Consider the following 21,496-nt stretch of genomic DNA (forward strand, 5'->3'; position numbering starts at 1 on the left):
TAGCATGGCAGCAAGGCACACTTCTAACTAATTAGTCTGCAGATTAACCTAGTATCTGCAAGTTAGCAGCATTATCAGACGTGTCTAGTTCCCTTTAAGGTTAAAGCTACACAATGTCTGTAAAAATGTCCTAAACATCTTCTTGCCTGTGACTATTTGGGATAATCTTCAACTTGTTTCCCATCAATTATTGTCTTCCTGAAGCAATGAAATGAAAATGCAGTACATACATGTGACTACTGCAGGCAATCACTGGTCTCAGCAGTGATTCTTGCATGTACAACATAAAGCAGAAACCAGTGATTGGCTGCAGTGGTCATGGGCATGTACTAACTGCACCCTTTGCAAATCTGATTTACGTAAAGATTAATAGTTTATTTTCCCATCAGTTGAATATCCATTTGCACCCAGGAAGGTTTGCATGAACTGACAGTTTCCCTTTAAGCACCTTTGCAGAAGCTGCAGGGCTGATGCTCCGGTGGTCTTCTCCAGTCTGTTTTCCTGGAGTAAGGACACACGATACATGCTAGTGACTTTAACCGGACAACGCCGCCTGTTTACATAATAGCTGTTTACTGACAGGACTATACAAGTTACTAAACACTATCTCATGTGCTCCAAATGTAAATTCTAATCACAGACTGAATTTATTCTAAGGTGGATTTACACATCTGCGGGTCTCCTGAGATCGGCATATATGGGTCAGGAGTTCCTCAGATGATCCATACTTGGACCGTGAAACATAGGCATGTGAATCCGACCCAAGTTCTGTAAAATCTGCTTTTTTGGTTTTTATTTTCCTTTTCCAGGAAATCTTGTAGATATCTGCACTCGATCTTCTGTTTCTGTTCTAGCAAAGGTTTTTATTATTCAGTATTTCCAAGAAGAAGTAAATGACTGTGGAACGCAGAAATGTTACGTCTTGTAATGGAAGCTTCGGACGATCCTGGTAGTGATGACTTGTAAAGCCCAGAAGGTAAATGTTTCTACTATGCACAGTTGTAAAACTGAGTTTGGATCAAAAATATTTGTTTTGGATCCACTATTGGTGAAACAAAACTTTGGAAAAAGGTTTGGGTACCCGAGTCTTCATCTCCACTGATAATTTAGCTTCCAGTGTGAAAAGATTTCTCGTTTTGTTTGTTTAAATCAAGATCATGATTTAAAAAAAGTTGCAAAAGGGATGATTGCCACCACTGTTGGGTATCAGTTTCAATTTACATTATACACTGGAAAAAGTTTCAGTGCAAAATTTTAATGCAATGTGAACATGGCCTTAACATCAGAGGGGTAAACTGTCTTCCCATGTAATACAAATAGTTGTGTGAAAGTGTTTGCTCCCTTCCTGATTTCCTATTCATTTGTCGGTTTGTCACACTTAAATGTTTCAGATCACCAAACAAATGTAAATATTAGACAAAGATAACACAAGCAAACACAAAATGCAGTTTTTAAATAAAGGTCTTTATTATTAAAGGGAATCTGTCACCCCATTTTCGGCCTATAAGCTACGGCCACCAACATCAGGGGCTTATCTAGAGCATTCTGTAATGCTGTAAATAAGCCCCAGATGTAACCTGAAAGATAAGAAAAACAAGTTATATTATACTCACCGGGGGGCGGGGGCGGTGGGTGTTGCGGTCTGGTCCGGCGCCTCCCATCTTCTAGAGATGACGTCCTCCTCCTTACTTCTGCCGCTGCTCCTGCGCAGGCGTACTTTCTCTGCCCTGTTGAGGGCAGAGTAAAGTACTGCAGTGCGCAGGTGCCGGGAAAGGTCAGAGAGGTCTGGCGCCTGCACACTACAGTATTCTGCTCTGCCCTCAATTACTTTGTTTATCAGTCTGGAACAGGTTATAAAGCCATTTCTAAAGCTTTAGGACTCCAGAAAACCAGTGAGAGATATTATCCACAAATTGCAAAAACATGGAACAGTGGTGAACCTTCCCAGGAGTGACTGGCCAACCAAAATTGCCCTAAGAGCACAGGGATGACTCATCCAAGATGTCACAAAAGATCCCACAACAACATCCAAAGAACGGCAGGCCTCCATTGCCTCAGTTAACTGCTTCCTGACCGATGGTAGATAAACGTCGGCGCTTGCTGGCCTTTGTGCAGCGCTGACGTTTGTCTACGGTCGGCGGTTTTGTGCCCCCCGGGACCCCCACGTACCTTATAAAGCGGGGATCCTGGCGCACAATGCTTCTTGTGACCCCCGACCTCATCGAGACCTGATTGGTTCTGGTCCTGATGACGTCAGCGTCACAGCAGCCAATGAGAGAGATCACTGGGAAAGTTTGTTGTAGCAACGAGCTTTCCCGGCGAATTGCCTCATAGTAATGCTGTTTCTCCTCTGATCTCCTGTCAGTGAGAGATCAGAGGAGAAACAGTGTGACAAGTGCTGCTGGCAACAGCTGTGCCAGTCAACAATCTTTTCAGAAAATAAAAAAAAAAAGCAGATACAGCAGGTTAGGGCTAGTGATCTAGTTAGGGTTATTGCTATAGTTACTGCTATGGTTAGGATTAGTGCTATAGTTAGGGCTAGTATTAGGCTAAAGTTAGGTCTGGGGCTAAAATTAGGGTTAGAGTTGTGGCTAGGGTTATGGTTGGGATTAGTGTTAGGGGTGTGTTGGGTTGAGATTAGGGTTAGAGGTGTGTTGGGGTTAGGGTTGGAATTAGAATTGGAGGGTTTCAACTGTTTAGGCACATCAGGTGCTCTGCATACGCAACATGACGCCTGCAGACCATTCCATCAAAGTCTGCATTCCAAAACGTCACTACTTCCCTTCCAAGATGCACTGTTTGCCCAAACAGTAGTTTTCTCCCGCATATGGGATATCAGCGTACTCAGGACAAATTGGACAACAACTTTTGGGGTCCAATTTCTCCTGTTACCCTTGTGAAAATAAAAAATTGGGGGCTAAAAGATCATTTTTGTGAAAACTAAGATTTTTTTTATTTTCACGGCTCTACATTATAAACTTTAGGGAAACACTTGGGGGTTCAAAGTGCTCACCACACCTCTAGATAAGTTCCTTGGGTGGTCTAGTTTCCAAAATGGTGTCACTTGTTGGGGGGTTTCCACTGTTTAGGCACATTAGGGGCTCTCCAAACGCGACATGGCGTCCGATCTCAATTACAGCCAATTCTGCATTGAAAAAGGCAAACGGCGCTCCTTCCTTTCCGAGCTCTGCCGTGCGCCCAAACAGTGGTTTACCCCCACATATGGGGTATCGGCGTATTCAGGAAAAATTGCACAACAACTTTGGGGGTCTAATTTCTCCTTTTACCCTTGGGAAAATAAAAATTTTGGGGCGAGAAAATCATTTTTGTGGAAAAAATTATTTTTTATTTTCACGGCTCTACGATATAAGCTTCTGTAAAGCACTTGGGGGTTCAAAGTGCTCACCACTAGAGTTGAGCGATACCGTCCGATACTTCAAAATATCGGATCGGAATGGATCGGCCGATCTTTAAAAAAAAGTATCGGTATTGCCGATGCCGATACCGGAAGTCCCATTCAAGTCTATGAGACTTCCGGTATCGGAATTGGAAAAACCCTTTCCTGCCCTTGTACAGCCTCTCGGGGGTCTGTACGGGCCTTCCGGGGGTCTCTGCCGGGGGGCTGTGCCGGCCTGCCGGTGGGCTGTGCGGACTGCCCGGGGTCTGTACACCCTGTGGGGGTCTGTACCGGCCTGCCGGGGGGCTGTGCACCCTGTGGGGGTCTGTACCGGCCTGCCGGGGGGCTGTGCCGGCCTGCCGGGGGGCTGTGCACCCTGTGGGGGTCTGTACCGGCCTGCCGGGGGGCTGTGCCGGCCTGCCGGGGGGCTGCGCTGATGTCCGGGGGTCCGTGCAGGCATCGTCCGATGGGACTACAAGTCCCATCGGGCGATGCCTGCTACCATGACAGTGATTGACACATTAGCCAATGATGGGACAGTAGTAGTCCCATCATCCGGCTAATGTGTTAAATATAATAAAAAAAAAAAAAATACTACATACATACATACTACATGCATGCTACATACATACTACATACATACTACATATATACTATATGCATGCTACATACATGCTACATACATACTACATATATACTACATGCTACATACATACTACATGCTACATACATACCACATATATACTACATGCATGCTACATATATACTACATGCATGCTACATATATACTACATGCATGCTACATATATACTACATGCATGCTACATATATACTACATGCATGCTACATATATACTACATGCATGCTACATATATACTACATGCATGCTACATACATGCTACATACATGCTACATGCTACATACATACTACATGCTACATGCATGCTACATATATACTACATGCATGCTACATATATACTACATGCATGCTACATATATACTACATGCATGCTACATATATACTACATGCATGCTACATATATACTACATGCATGCTACATACATACTACATGCATGCTACATACATACTACATATATACTACATGCATGCTACATATATACTACATGCATGCTACATACATGCTACATGCATGCTACATATATACTACATGCATGCTACATATACTACATGCATGCTACATACATACTACATGCTACATGCATACTACATATATACTACATGCATGCTACATATATACTACATGCATGCTACATATACTACATGCATGCTACATATATACTACATGCATGCTACATACATACTACATGCTACATGCATACTACATATATACTACATGCATGCTACATATATACTACATGCATGCTACATATATACTACATGCATGCTACATATATACTACATGCATGCTACATATATACTACATGCATGCTACATATATACTACATGCATGCTACATACATACTACATACATACTACATGCTACATACATACTACATGCTACATACATACTACATGCATGCTACATGCATGCTACATACATACTACATGCTACATACATACTACATGCTACATATATACTACATGCATACTACATACATACCACATGCATGCTACATACATACCACATGCATGCTACATACATACTACATGCTACATACATACTACATGCTACATACATACTACATGCTACATACATACTACATGCTACATACATACTACATGCTACATACATACTACATGCTACATACATACTACATGCTACATACATACTACATGCTACATACATACTACATGCTACATACATACTACATGCTACATACATACTACATGCTACATACATACTACATGCTACATACATACTACATGCTACATACATACTACATGCTACATACATACTACATGCTACATACATGCTACATACATACTACATGCTACATACATACTACATGCATGCTACATATATACTACATACATACTACATGCTACATACATGCTACATACATACTACATGCTACATACATACTACATGCTACATACATACTACATGCTACATGCTACATACATACCACATATATACTACATACATACTACATGCATGCTACATACAATACATTCATACAATACATACATAGACATACAGTACATATAACATAGAGTAACATACTTACCAATACTTGTCACATTGTTCCCCGAAGCCATTGTCTTTTACGGAATAAATATTAACATAACAAACCACAAAAATACTCACCCATGATCCGAAGCAGTCCACGAGTGTGTCCCACGACGATCTTGGGTAGAGAACTGCAGCATCAGCTGATGCGACCGCTCTCTACGGGCTGCGTGGGAATTTCCCACACAGCTTTTACCATAAAGTGAGACTAGGGACTTTTTTTTTTTTAAGTGGCGGAGGAATACAGTGCGGAAGGATACCTACCTTCCGTCATTGGATTCCTGCAGCCCGTAGAGAGAGGCAGCATCAGCTGATGCTGCAGTTCTCTACCCAAGATCGTCGTGGGACACACTCGTGGACTGCTTCGGATCATGGGTGAGTATTTTTGTGGTTTGTTATGTTAATATTTATTCCGTAAAAGACAATGGCTTCGGGGAACAATGTGACAAGTATTGGTAAGTATGTTACTCTATGTTATATGTACTGTATGTCTATGTATGTATTGTATGAATGTATTGTATGTAGCATGTATGTAGTATGTATGTAGTATGTATGTAGCATGTAGTATGTATGTAGCATGCATGTAGTATGTATGTATTGTATGAATGTATTGTATGTAGGATGCATGTAGTATGTATGTAGCATGCATGTAGTATGTATGTAGTATATATGTGGTATGTATGTAGTATATATGTGGTATGTATGTAGCATGCATGTAGTATGTATGTAGCATTCATGTTGCATGTAGTATGTATGTAGCATGCATGTAGTATGTAGCATGCATGTAGTATGTATGTAGCATATATGTAGTATGTATGTAGCATGCATGTAGTATATATGTAGTATGTATGTAGCATGTAGTATGTATGTAGCATGTAGTATGTATGTAGCATGTAGTATGTATGTAGTATGTATGTAGTATGTATGTAGTATGTATGTAGTATGTATGTAGCATGCATGTAGCATGCATGTAGCATGCATGTAGTATGTATGTAGCATGCATGTAGTATGTATGTAGCATGTAGTATGTATGTAGCATGCATGTAGTATATATGTAGTATGTATGTAGCATGTAGTATGTATGTAGCATGCATGTAGTATATATGTAGTATGTATGTAGCATGCATGTAGTATATATGTAGTATGTATGTAGCATGTAGTATGTATGTAGCATGTACAGTGCCTACAAGTAGTATTCAACCCCCTGCAGATTTAGCAGGTTTACACATTCGGAATTAACTTGGCATTGTGACATTTGGACTGTAGATCAGCCTGAAAGTGTGAAATGCACTGCAGCAAAAAAGAATGTTATTTCTTTGTTTAATTTTTTTTTAAATTGTGAAAAGTTTATTCAGAGGGTCATTTATTATTCAACCCCTCAAACCACCAGAATTCTGTTTGGTTCCCCTAAAGTATTAAGAAGTATTTCAGGCACAAAGAACAATGAGCTTCACATGTTTGGATTAATTATCTCTTTTTCCAGCCTTTTCTGACTATTTAAGACCCTCCCCAAACTTGTGAACAGCACTCATACATGGTCAACATGGGAAAGACAAAGGAGCATTCCAAGGCCATCAGAGACAAGATCGTGGAGGGTCACAAGGCTGGCAAGGGGTACAAAACCCTTTCCAAGGAGTTGGGCCTACCTGTCTCCATTGTTGGGAGCATCATCCGGAAGTGGAAGACTTATGGAACTACTGTTAGCCTTCCACGGCCTGGACAGCCTTTGAAAGTTTCCTCCCGTGCCGAGGCCAGGCTTGTCCGAAGAGTCAAGGCTAACCCAAGGACAACAAGGAAGGAGCTCCGGGAAGATCCCATGGCAGTGGGGACATTGGTTTCAGTCAATACCATAAGTAACGTACTCCACCGCAATGGTCTCCGTTCCAGACGAGCCCATAAGGTACCTTTACTTTCAAAGCGTCGTGTCAAGGCTCGTCTACAGTTTGCTCATGATCACTTGGAGGACTCTGAGACAGACTGGTTCAAGGTTCTCTGGTCTGATGAGACCAAGATCGAGATCTTTGGTGCCAACCACACACGTGACGTTTGGAGACTGGATGGCACTGCATACGACCCCAAGAATACCATCCCTACAGTCAAGCATGGTGGTGACAGCATCATGCTGTGGGGCTGTTTCTCAGCCAAGGGGCCTGGCCATCTGGTCCGCATCCATGGGAAGATGGATAGCACGGCCTACCTGGAGATTTTGGCCAAGAACCTCCGCTCCTCCATCAAGGATCTTAAGATGGGTCGTCATTTCATCTTCCAACAAGACAACGACCCAAAGCACACAGCCAAGAAAACCAAGGCCTGGTTCAAGAGGCAAAAAATCAAGGTGTTGGAGTGGCCTAGTCAGTCTCCTGACCTTAACCCAATTGAAAACTTGTGGAAGGAGCTCAAGATTAAAGTCCACATGAGACACCCAAAGAACCTAGATAACTTGGAGAAGATCTGCATGGAGGAGTGGGCCAAGATAACTCCAGAGACCTGTGCCGGCCTGATCAGGTCTTATAAAAGACGATTATTAGCTGTAATTGCAAACAAGGGTTATTCCACAAAATATTAAACCTAGGGGTTGAATAATAATTGACCCACACTTGTATGTTTAAAATTTATTAAAATTTAACTGAGCAACATAACTTTTTGGTTTGTAAGATTTATGCATCTGTTAATAAATCCTGCTCTTGTGTGAAGTTTGAAGGCTCTAACTTATTTGCATCTTATCAAACCTGCTAAATCTGCAAGGGGTTGAATACTACTTGTAGGCACTGTATGTAGCATGTAGTATGTATGTAGCATGTAGTATGTATGTAGCATGCATGTAGTATGTATGTAGCATGCATGTATTTTTTTTTTTTTTTTACATTTAACACATTAGCCGGATGATGGGACTACTACTGTCCCATCATTGGCTAATGTGTCAATCACTGTCATGGTAGCAGGCATCGCCCGATGGGACTTGTAGTCCCATCGGACGATGCCTGCACAGACTCCCGGACATCAGCACAGCCCCCCGGCAGGCCGGTACAGACCCCCACAGGGTGCACAGACCACCGGCAGGCCGGCACAGCCCCCCGGCAGGCCGGTACAGACCCCGGGCAGTCCACACAGCCCCCCGGCAGGCCGGCAGAGACCCCCGGAAGGCCCGAAATGACGGCGCATCATGATGCGCACACACCGCGCATCATGATGACGTCATTTCGGCTGTCAATCAACTTTGAACTTCTGATTCCGATTCCGGAATCCGATATGATATAAGTATCGGAAGTCAGTATCGGAATTCTGATACCGCTAATATCGGCCGATACCCGATACTTGCGGTATCGGAATGCTCAACACTACTCACCACACATTTAGATAATTTCCTTGAGTGGTCTAGTTTCCAAAATGGTGCCACTTGTGGGGGGGCGTCCACTATTTAGGCACATCAGGGGCTCTCCAAATGCGACATGGCGTCCGATCTCAATTTCAGCCAATTCTGCATTGAAAAAGTAAAACGACGCTCCTTCCCTTCCGAGCTCTGCTGTGCGCCCAAACAGTGGTTTACACCCACATATGGGGTATCGGCGTATTCAGGAGAAATTGCACAAAAAAAAAATTATGGTTCATTTTCTCTTTTTACACTTATGAAAATAAAAAAAAAATTGGTTCTGAAGTAAAATGTTTGTGAAAAAAAGTTGAATATTTATTTTTTCCTTACACATTCCATTCATTCAAGTCAAGTACCTGAAGTTGTTAATAAACTTCTTGAATGTGGTTTTGAGTACCTTGAGGGATGCAGTTTTTAGAATGGTGTCACTTTTGGGTATTTTCTGTCATATTGACCCTCCAAACTCACTTCAAATGTGAGGTGGTCCCTAAAAAAATGGTTTTGGAAATTTTGTTGTAAAAATGAGAAATTGCTGGTCAACTTTTAACACTTATAACTTCCTAACAAAAAAAAATAATTGTTTCCAAAATTGTGCAGATGTAAAGTAGACATGTGGGAAATGTTATTTATTAATTTTGTGCGATATGACTGATTTAAGGGCAGAAAAATAAAATTTTGAAAATTGCAAAACTTTCAAAATTCGACAAATATCCTTTTTTTAAAAAAATAAATTCAAGTCATATCAAAGAAATGTTACCACTATCATGAAGTACAATATGTCACGAGACAACACTGTCAGAATCACCAGGATCCGTTGAAGTGTTCTAGAGTTATAACCTCATAAAGTGACACTGGTCAGAATTGAAAAAATAGGCCCAGTCACGAAGGCAAAAACAGGCTCTGTCGCGAAAGGGTTAAGGTCAGTGTTCATGACCCCACCAAAAAAAAAGACTGGGCAAAAATGGCCTGCATGGCAGAGTCCCAAGATGAAAACCACAGCGGAGCAAAAAAAGAACATAAAGGCTAGTCTCAGTTTTGCTAGAAAATATCTTGATGATCCCCACAAATTTTTGGAGAATAGTCTGTGGACTGATAAGACACAACTTTTTGGAAGGTGTAGGTCCCATTACATCTGGTGTAGAAGTAATATAGCATTTCAGTAAAGGAGCATCATACCAACAGTAAAATATGGTGGTAGCAGTGTGATGGACTGGGGCTATTTTGCTGCTTCTGGACCTGGACGACTTGCTGTGGTAAGTGGAACCATGAATCATGCTGTCTACTAAAAAATCCTGAAGGAGAAAGTCCAGCCATCTGTTTGTGATGTCAGGCTGAAGTGCACTTGCGTTATATGCAGCAAGACAATGATCCAAAACACCAGGAAGTCCAGCTGGCTTAATGTAAACAAAATTAAGACTTTGGAGTGGCCTAGTCAAAGTCCTGGGCTTAATCCGATTTGAGATGCTGTGGCATGGCCTTAAAAAGGTGATTCAACTTGCCATCGTCTGAGTTCATACCCTTTATTATCTCTTAAAGGAGAGTGTGCAGAAATTCATGCGCATTAAAACTATGAACCTGGAGATGTTGATCTCATTGCTAGGCAACACAAACAACAAAACTGCCTGGAGTCTGAGAAATATATACAACTATTTTAATGGAGATGTGGTCAGCCCGAAAAATGTGTACATGAGGAGATGGGAGTCTGACTTGAATATAGTTATGGCGGATGAACATTGGGACAGCGCTATTAGGTCAACTTACCGATCTGGTATCTCAATGGCGCTTCACGAGTCATATTTTAAGATCTTAACCAGGTGGTATCTCACTCCTATTAGATTGGCCCATATAAATAAGGAACATTCCCCTCTTTGTTGGAGAAACTGTGGACAACAAGGAAACTTGTTTCACTTATTTTGGGGTTGTACAAAGATCAAAGACCTCTGGAAGAAAGTGTCACTCCACATAAATTCTTTTTCCCAAAACTTTGAAGTCACACCGCAAAGAGCTTTACTATCTCTGGATTTTTAGTGGTCAAAAACGCAATAGCGTACTGGTGGAAGAAAACAGATCCCCCTCTTTTCTCAGAAATTCTAGATAAGGTTCACCAGCATAGTTCCCTAGAAAAGAGGTTTGCTCTGATTAATGATGGTATGACTAGATACACTGTGAAATGGAAAGTGTGGAATGCTAAATTTTGTAATACTTAGCTATTATTTATATTGGTTTGAATTTACTAGCTTGTCTTCGTCTGCACGAACATTGCATGATGTCTTGTTATTCTATTTAATTAATTAGCTGTGTATTTGTAAGGTATTTTAACATGGACTTGAGTTCTCTAGTTTTTATTCCCTTTTCTTTCCTCTCCCTTCCCTTTCCCTTAATGTTAATTCCCTTCCTCTCCCCTCCCTTTCAACCCTATATTATTACTAAAATTCAATAAAAATGTTTGAAAGAAAACTAGTCCTAACCCAGATCAGCCACTGAGGGCAACAAAAATCAAACTAGGGGCAACAAACCACCTCCATGAGCAGAGGTTGGCTGAGAGGGCATTTCTAGAAAGACCAACGCTAACTGCTGTTTTTTTTTTTTTAAGGGAATTAATGAAAAATAAGCAATTAAGGTATTACTTTTAGTTTTTTGTTAATAAAGTTTTATGCAGGTTGTTTTTTTTCCATTTAAATAAATATATATATTTTTTTAACCCTAAAAAAAAAAAAAAAAAAAAAAAAAAAAAGGTGATTCATGCTCGAAACACTCCAATGTGGGTGAATTACAATTCTGCAAAGCTGAGTGGGCCAAAATTCCTTCAGAGTGTTGTAAAAGACTCTATCAGTTATTGCAATTGCTTGATTGCAGTTTTTACTGCTAAGGTTGGCCCAACCAGCTATTAGGTTTAGGGGGAATCACTTTCTCACACAGGGCCACTGTAGGTTTGGATTTCTTTTTACCTTGATAAAGATCTTCATTTTAAAAACTGCATTTTGTCGTCATTTGTGTTATCTTGGTCTAATATTTACACTTGTTTGGGGATATGAAACAATGAAGTGTGACAAACATGCAAAAGAGTAGGAAATCAGGAAGGGGGCAAATACTTTTTCACAGAACTGTATGTTTGGCCATCCACAAGTTCCCTGATAAACACTAATTGCCATGGGCTTCTGAAGACTGAGTTGCGGCAATCATTAAGTCTTCATTGAAAAAAGGGGTCACTTTGATGCTGCCTGTCGAGAAGCACTGTTGTGTACACTGTTGAGGGGGATTGTTGGGGTAGGAACCGATATGATCAAGGACAGACAATGCCAATTTTCTTACTGTTTTTCATTTTTCACGTTTATTAAAGGAATCAATGTAGCAAGTCAATAAATGTTAGAATACATCCACGTTCTGTATATATTCTGCTTGCAGATCTCACAATCACCACTGGTTAATACTGTTAACACCAATAAAAAAAAACATACTATATCTGTAGAGATCTCTAGCTGCCTTTTATACCACGATGTCCCCTGCCCCATCACTACAGCATTTACAACATGCTAAGGTAAGTTTGCTCTCGGTGAGATTGACACTGATGGGAGTGATTGTTCCCACTGTTCTAAAGTAGAAGTCATTGTTTATGTATTTTCTTAACAATGCTTTTTCTATGGTTGTAAATTATCAAATCCTACAAATGAACCTCTTTATGTACTACTGGGATTAGATCAAATCTGCATTAGTCTTCTCCCTCTGAATTCCTTATACTGTCATCTTAAACAGGATCAGTCAATTCTCATGAATATGTAAATTTTCTACCTGGTGTAAATGCCGCTGTTTTCCTGAATCCGGTGATTTTTTTTCTTTTGTTCCTACGCCTGTCCGTTCCAGAGATATGGCCATCTCTTTTCTGTGTAGTAACTTGTCACTTTAGCCAAGTGGGCGTAGTCTGAAACTCTTCTGTCATCTAAAAAAAGCCACACCTAGTTGGCTAAAAGACTAGAATTCTATACAGGGAAGAGGCTATATCTCCGGACCGGAGAGGAGTAGAAACGAAAGAAAAATCTCTCCCTCTCTCTTTAAATTTGATACACTGGCGGATCCGTCCAGAAAACGGATCCGGTTCATCCATTTGTTGCATAACGGAAACAGATCCTTTTTTTCCACACTTTGGCGGATTTCAACTGACGTCAAACAGCTGAAGTGTGAAACAGGCCTTAGGAGTGTCTGGCACTGTGCCTGCTACACTGAATGGGACATTGTGTGTAATTTTGAATCATCCGATCTATGACTTCCCCACCAATGAAATATTGATGGTCTGTCCTCCAGAAAGTCAATTAATATCTCTCAAAATCTTTTAAATTCTGTAGTTACCCCAAATATGCTGGATTGACTTTGAATTCATTTTTTGAGCAACACATAAAGGGTAAAAATAATTGATATTAAGCTTTGACATGAGTTTTTATGTCACAAAAAGTACAATATGTAAGTAAATCTCATGTCATTGGAGCATAGTACTCCCGGGGCAACATCCACTTGCAGCAGTGGATAGTAGACCACCAAAACTAGGATTTGTGACATTTCTGGGGGAAGAGCGAGTTCTCCTTAGAGACCAACTCAATATAGAGTGTGACAGGCAATGCTCCATGGGAAAATCTTATTCAAATTAGCCCTCACTAATTTATAATGTTGGCTTTGATCAGGACCGTATCACATTAATTTTTTTGGATCTGCACAGGTGAATGTACATTGTATTTGTAGCTTTGTCACTACAAAAATGGCTCGTGAGTAATCATAGGTGTGCATTCAGTGCATTCTCGTCTGCCTTAGATCAGAATTAAATTGTCTGACCACTATTTCTTCACTATGAACGTGTGCTCGGCCGAGCAGGTGCTCAATATCTTGTAGGAAGAAACGATTGGGCATGTGGTTACTTAACATGCCCAATCCATCTTTCCCTCAATCTGTCTTTTTGAAGACCTGTGAGAGCATCACCCATTTATATAGCAGATGGTGTTCAAAATCTAAACATCCAATTTCTATCTTATTTTTTCAGGCTGCCCACATTAATGCTCTTTATCACTAACCTATAACACGCTCAATAACCCCATTATTTAATTTTTTTTAAGCACAACGCTTAACTACATGCAAAATAGTAATGATCTGGGCTGCTTCAATCTAGATTATAAATTTGGCTTGACAGTAAATTGAAGTATTGTTTATTTTTTACTTTTCAATTTCTTTATGGAAGTTAGCAGGTCTGATTTTAGGGTATATTTTGAGTTGTAGACCTCCCTCAGTGAAAGCCACAGCAGTGTATGCAATTTTTGTTTTTGCAAAAATGCAGTATTGCCACGCATTGCAATGCAAAGGCTGAAAAGGGATAATCTTACCTACAATACTGCTATTTAAAAGAAAAATGCCCCCATGTGTCAGTATATCTTTTAATTAAATGTATGAGGCATTTTTTGCAATTGGGTTTCATTCATAAGTTTGCCTTCTAAAGTTTTTGTGTTGCAGTGCTTATTGCAGAATGACTAAAGTGAGGATCCATCAGTGAGCATATTTTGATAGCAGAATTTATAACCATATGACAGTGGAACTAAAATTTGTGGTTATGAATTGGCCAAGAGGAGCTCCGAAGAAAGGATAAGGGCTCTTTCAGATGTCTGTGATCATTGGTCCAATCATGGATCGCAATGCACAAGACTGAGTATCACCACTTTTGCACTCAGGGGCGGGAAACGCATGGTCAGTCCGATCTGGAACCGATGATCACAGACATCTGAAAGAGCCCAAATAGTTAAACTCTTCCCGTCAGAACGAGCTCACTAACCGATTCTCAGATGACTCATTCCACAGCCAGCACTAGACATAGCAGGAATATGGCAATAACCTCTGTACTGCACTATTTGCAGTGAAACCAAATTTGAAAAGTTGTTTTCTATGATCTTGGCCATCCTTGCTTCTTCTGACCTCTTCCAAGTCTGCTCCATTCAGGTTGGATCAGGCCAGTTTGACCTTTTTGAGCCATGCCTGCTCTTTCTAAAGACTGAACAAAAACAGGAAGGAAGACTTTTTGTTTACCTTGAAACTTTTTTCAAGCATTCCTATCCATGGCTTCGGGCAGATGTTAGTTGCTAACACTTGTTTGATTATAGGTCATTGGGAATACAACCCCCCCCATCTACTTTTTAGAAGTCTATTACCCACCCTAAAATGAGGTTTTGCATTGTTTTACATTGTCGTACATTGATAGTCTCAGATCTTTGTGAATATCCGTATGGATTGATTACGTTGAAGTTTTAATAGACTAACAAGGTCAAAGAACTAGGCCTCGTGTCGGGAGTTTGGGGGCTTCGTCTACTGAGCGATTATGTACAAGTTAACCAAATATTAGTGGTTGCTCAATCTGCCTTTTAGGATATAAATTCTCTCCTATTGTTTTCCAGCCAATAATTATTTTTTTAGATACACATGTACCTGATCAGTGAGTGAGGATGTGATCGTTATGTCATGTTACCCCTGGGACATAAGAGAATCTATACTAAATTAAGGTCTGAGAAAACAGTCATTTTATAATTGTTAAAAAAAACAAAAAACCAAAAAAACTGACTTTGAGAGAGAGAGCATCGTAATCATGACTGGTCATTGCACGAGTACAGAAAGGCACCTCTACAGCAAGCAGGTTATTCACTGCAAATTTACAAGTCTTCATCGATTTTTCTCATTTCTCCAACCAGCCATGATCTTATGGTTGCACCTTTTCCAGACTTTCCCGATTTTGTGTTCTTCCAAAACGCTGACCTATTTCTTCTGCGAATGCAGAGCAGCAAGATTTCTGCAAAGACAAATGCAATGGATGGTAACCGTGGTGCGTTTGAAAAAGGCTTATACATGCCGTAAAGAGTTGTAGGACTCCAAAGAGGTTATCCCTCAAAAGCCAGAAACCCTCGCCTCCAGATAGGTAGTGTGCCATTGGAACAGGACACGTGCAGGCTTTGCGAGAAGTGTCAGGTCATAACTAGTGATGAGTGCAAGTGCTCCTTACCAGTGTTTGCCAAGGGTGCTTGGGTATCCATAGAGTACTGCGGGTGCTCGAGTGACATGTTCCAGTCCCCACAGCCTTAGACATCCAAAAAACGTGGGATTGGCTGACATACGCTGGCAATCCCAACATGTTTTGTGGATGTCTAACAGCCATGAAACATGCGGCCGTGGGGACTCTAATGTGTCACTGGAGCACCCGCAATACTCAATGCAAACTTGAGCAACAAGCACTTGCGTTCATCAATAGTCGTAACGACATTCAGAAGTCAGTGGCTCTTGATATAACTTTTTTTTTTTAAAGCTTTCCTACAGATTAAAGTTAGCGGAAGCCACAATTGATGTTGAGGAAGGGAGATAAGGATTAATGATTAGCGGACGTGCTCAGGTTCTAACCAAGTGATTTTGTTTTGGCCTGTCTGTTAGGCAATCCCTGCGTGTGTTTTGGCTATCAAACTGCTGTGAGACATGTAGCCGGTGCGACTCAGACATGTTTTTTGAGCACGCCGAAGACAGTCTGTTAGTATCTGAGCACGTTTGCTCATCACTAATAGGGACCTGTCAGAATCTGGACAAATCTGGGACTCGTAGACATCAAGAAAATTGTCACCATAGACTGTATTGTTGATTCTGAAAATCTAGAGAACAATATTTCAGAGTTTGTACTTGCATGTAATTTAAAGTTTTTATTAATCTAGGAGCAGCAAGTTGATCGCCATGATTTGTGGTTCATAGTAAATGTCATTCATTCACTACAACCAGTTGCTGTACAGTCATCTTACCAATTGGTGCTTTGTAGTATGGAAATATAAGTGAGGGTGAAAGAATAACCTGTCGACCCCAGAGTCCAAGCATGAGATTGTCCTGTGTTGCCCCCTGTAGAGTCCGAGAACGACCCACGTCGCCTCCGCAGAGTCCGAGCATGAGAATGACCTGTATCGGCCCTGCAGAGTCCAAGCATGAGACTGACCTGTGTTGCCTGCATGGAGTCCAAGCATGAGAATGACCTGCATCGGCCCCAGAGTCTGAGCTTGGGAACCACTGAGGGATTAAGGATGTTACGCGATGTGTATGTGGTGACGAAGGCGTGAACGCTACTTTCTGTACTGGAAATATAACATTTTGCACTCTATGAATTCAGGATGGGATCCGATCAAGGAATATTTACCTGCTGTTGGTCGCCCTTGCTCTTTGATTTACACACCAACTCAATGAATGAAACGATCAGTGCCAGAGCCAGACCGATGCCCAGAATGAGAAAGATGCCACCCAGGGTATGGGGTCGTACTGGCACCCAGCCAGACTGCGCTTGTGTTTCCGTACACGTGTTTTCCCACCACTTTTGGCGTAGATACTCCAGATTGCCGGTTTCAAATTGTTCCAGAATCGCGATGGTTAGAGGTCTGATGAGAGGCGAGTCTGCAAACATGGAGAGGAGAAATATGGAGATTTTATTCTGTGCCACCAATGCAAATTTAGAGCTCCTACCAAAATGAAGGCTGTCCCATTTATGCTGGGAGTTTTAGAACTTGTTCACACTGCATCTTTTTTAGTCCCTTTTTTTTTGTATCACACTTATTTCTATGTAAAAAACTACTCAGTGATCAATACATTCACGCTTATGAACGCTGACACGGGACGCTGCAGCATCTTGTCCAATTAAAACGGTCGTGCCCAAGGCAGATCTTATGGTTTAATTATTGTGATCACAGATGACGCAGATGATTGCTCATGGCCATATCACTATTTACCTGCAGGCATCCACTGACCAACATGTGGGTCTGACATTTTACCGCCTGGTGCATGGCACAGCTGGGTATGTACAGCTATGCCCCATCACCAGCCTCATCATAATCCACACGTAAAGTTGGCCATACACAAGATGGGAGCTCCTCAAACCTCACCATAGACATGTACATTAGGCTCAGCAATGCATAAGTGTTTAGCCTCCTTACAGATCAGAAGATCGGGCATGTTGAAATCCAACATGCCTTATCTTTTTTATGCCATCTTAAATGTTAACCACACGTCCCCAACAATAACATTTTGGTTACATGAAATGATGGCAGAAATCAGCAAAACAGATTTAGAAATACCTGATGAGGCAGCAATGCCGTAACCTCTGCCTCCAATAATTTCTGGCACGCGGACAAGATCACAGTGTTTGGCCACCACAAAGTCTTGGCTGATGGATTCCCCCAGGAAGGCGTAGTTTGACTCTCTCACTTTTTGGACTCCTTCTGAGAAAGTCTTCACGAGGACCCGATCCTTTCTTTTATCCATGTACTCATAAATCATTCGGTAAGTTGGGTTCTTAGAATACTGTATGGAAGGTAAATGAGGGGTCGGGGTATCATTTCTTTTTAGGATATGAAATCTTTGGGGCGTTTTTTTATTAAACATGTTTTTTTTGGCTGAAAAGCATTTTTTTGCAAGGGGTTTCATAACTTTCTTTGTACTGTGTAATTTCTACAGCCTTTGATTATCACTGTACATAAGCAGATCACAGAATGAGTTATCAATCAAATCGGTCAGTAACCTTGTCACATTGCAGGGGGGGGGGAGCGGCCCTTATGCTTGTACTCCAGAATGATCTATAAAGGCTACACACGAGACCAATGACGTGGCTGGTAAGGCACTCTATGTACTGTGATACATACAGGCTGTAGAAGCCAAATCAGTGTTTTAATTGTATTTTAAAAATGCTTTCTAGCCAGAAATATTTTAAGTGTTAAAGCCCCCAATATTATACATTTATGTATATGAAACTACTATCTGATTTTGAGATATTTCATTTTAATGACTCAAAAAATTACAAATCTTTGGCCACAAATGTAGATTATCCATTGACTAAATGGCAAAAAGTCGAAACGAGATTTAGTTACCTTAAAGAAATTGAAGGTGGAGGAGTTGGCTAATGTCCCAAACTCAACTTTATTTTGCTTCAGCAAATCATCAAATTTTTCAATCTTTAATGTTTGATCTTTGGCGTTATTTATGAATGAGGCAAAGCTGGCAACATATGCAGCCAGCAGAGTAATGGAAAAGAGCCACCAAATAACGGCAATGATTCGGGCAGACACAGACTTTGGTTGAGGCTCCACACCTGTGAAATATAAAGGAGATCATTTTTTATACATATTATTAAATTGTTTTCTAATACCTGATGAGACTGGTGTATGTACAATGAAAAATCTATTTTAGAATGACCTTTATATTAAAAAGAATCAATGACCAGGTGTTTGCTTTGTAATCTAACAACAGCGTAATGTAGGGGTTGAGACCCTGATTCCAATGATGTGTCACTTACTGAGCTGCTTGCAGTCATTTTGAGACACAGTTTTCTTTGCTGTAGATCTAGCAGAGTTTAGAAGGCTGAGCTGTGTATAACCCCACCCACACCACTGGCAGTTTTCTGTCAATGTGCACAGAAATCAGCCAATCAGTGGTGTGGGCGGGGTTGGACCAGGAGGCACCAGACACCTAGTCCTGTAGTGAATCTCCTGCTGATAAAACACTGATTTTATTGAATCGGCAACACACAGTTCAGTAAGTCACACATTGCTGGAATCAGTTTCTGCCCCTTCAAATGCCCTCATTTGTAGAAGTTCAACATTAGATTCAAGGAATATTTATTGAAAAAATCACAATAAAAACAGATTAGACATAATACATATAAATACAGAACATACAAACGGAGAAGACATGAAGGTAAGCAAGGGATGGGTGTAGGGTCAAAAAATGGGTGGACAGATATTATAAGTGCATATTGGTAGCGCCAAATGAAAACCTAAGTAACTACCAGTGGGGCCCGAGGGAGTTGGAGCGTTCAGGACCTACTATGGGTAAGCTATTGAATGGGTGCTATGGCTTGTTCTGTTACTGACACACAGATTTGGGGTATATCTGTGTCAGTAACATAACAAGCCATAGCACCCATTCAATAGCTTACCCATAGTAGGTCCTGAACGCTCCAACCCCCTCAGGCTCCACTGGTAGTTACTTAGGTTTATTTGGCGCTACCTATGTGCACTTATAATCTCTGTCCACTCAGCTTTCCCAGGTCTTACTATTTTTTGACCCTACACCCATCCCTTGCTTAGCTTCATGTCTGCTCCGTTTGTATGTTCTGTATTTATATGCATTGTATCTAATCTGTTTTTATTGTGATTTTTTTCAATAAATATATGTGTATTCATTCATTGTGATTTGCTGCTACTTCTTTTTTTTCTAAAGTTTTTTGATTTCGCATTTGGAGTACTCCACTGTACTTATATCTTGGTTATATTGTAGGAAAGCCTGATACGAATATGCTCTTAGCCCCACTACATATATTGTGTTTTTTGATTACCCTTTTAATAGATTCAGGGAGCTCATGAGTCCAGTTTTATTCAGTCTCATCCCACCCAGCCTGACTGACAGCTGCTGTTTGTACTAAGCATTGTGAGATCTCAGCAGGGTGGAGGGACACTGACAAGCTGTCAGTCAGGCTAGATGGGAGGAGATTGAGTCAGACTTTCATAAAAGATTATACTACTTTGAAACTTCATGTCAATATTGTAACTACAGCGGCCTCATCAGGTCTAAGATTTATTTAATAATTTATGCAGTTTGTATTGTGAAAACTGTAGACTGATCCTCGTTAAGGAAGATGTGACTTACCTTGCAGTGTGAATGCCCCCATGCCAAACCAAAGACTGTTCAGGAAAGTATACTGGTTCTGTTCATTGGAGGGTTCGGCCCATTCACATGGACTTAACCTTATAAAATAGAAAGTCACTGTCAATTATGTGTTACATTACATGAAATTAACGGATCATCCTTGTGGAGATCTACCGTATTTAGTTTTTAGCACAATGACCTAGGAGAAAACTGTCCCTAATGGTAACATATGAATGTGCAGAAAACTAAGGGCATTGATTGGCTGCAGCGGTCAAGTGACTGATGATTGGGATGTCATTACCGAAGGAGTGTCGGCGCTGGACCATGTACGACCATGGGCAGCATTCTGTGCTACACTGTTAACCGTATCAGTGTCCTAAAAGCACCAATTCAATTAACAGTTGTGACAGAAAATAGAGCCATCGGCGTGACACTGCACGCTTCCTTTTAGACTGCGACCTGCCGGAGGCCGACGCTACACAGGGGACATTGGTGGTACAATGATGTCACTGCATTGTGCCACCAGTATCCACTGCAAGACTGTATAAAAAAAAGTAGACGGAGGCTGCGGAGGATGAGGTGTCTGGAGTAAGTGAGTATAAGGATTTTTATTAATGGGGCTGTGGAGGACCATAATACTATATAGGGTGCTGTGAGGTGGACTATCATACTATATAGGGGGCTATGATGTGGACCATCATTCTATATTGGGGACTGTGGGGTGGACCATTATACTATATAGGGGGCTGTGACATGGATCATCATACTATATAAGGGGCCTGTGGGGTTGACCATCATACTTTATAGAGGACTGTAAGGTGAACCATCATACTACTGTAAATAAGGGCTGTGGGGTGG

General features: G+C 41.0%; 2 protein-coding genes across 3 annotated transcripts in view; one reads left to right on the forward strand and one right to left on the reverse strand.

Annotated features, from left to right (window-relative positions):
- Positions 1–18,300, forward strand: part of PANK4 (pantothenate kinase 4 (inactive)) — a 109,464-nt gene extending 91,164 nt beyond the window's left edge. The window contains exons 19-20 of one of the 2 annotated variants that reach the window (XR_012234074.1): positions 855–976; positions 16,859–18,300. The gene's annotated coding sequence lies outside the window, so the exon portion shown is untranslated. The remainder of the gene's footprint in view (positions 1–854; positions 977–16,858) is intronic. The other variant, XR_012234076.1, reaches the window with a different exon arrangement.
- Positions 12,263–21,496, reverse strand: part of LOC141097883 (probable glutamate receptor) — a 48,251-nt gene continuing 39,017 nt past the window's right edge. Inside the window, exons 7-11 of the mRNA XM_073585385.1 lie at positions 20,639–20,736; positions 18,862–19,082; positions 18,073–18,298; positions 17,145–17,395; positions 12,263–15,770 (exon numbers count right to left, since the gene is read on the reverse strand). Coding sequence (XP_073441486.1) covers positions 15,681–15,770; positions 17,145–17,395; positions 18,073–18,298; positions 18,862–19,082; positions 20,639–20,736 — 886 coding nt within the window. The 3' untranslated portion in view covers positions 12,263–15,680. The remainder of the gene's footprint in view (positions 15,771–17,144; positions 17,396–18,072; positions 18,299–18,861; positions 19,083–20,638; positions 20,737–21,496) is intronic.

This window comes from Dendrobates tinctorius, unplaced genomic scaffold (genome assembly GCF_039654945.1).
Source record: "Dendrobates tinctorius isolate UK_male_01 unplaced genomic scaffold, ASM3965494v1 ptg000086l, whole genome shotgun sequence".
NCBI lineage: Eukaryota > Metazoa > Chordata > Amphibia > Anura > Dendrobatidae > Dendrobates > Dendrobates tinctorius.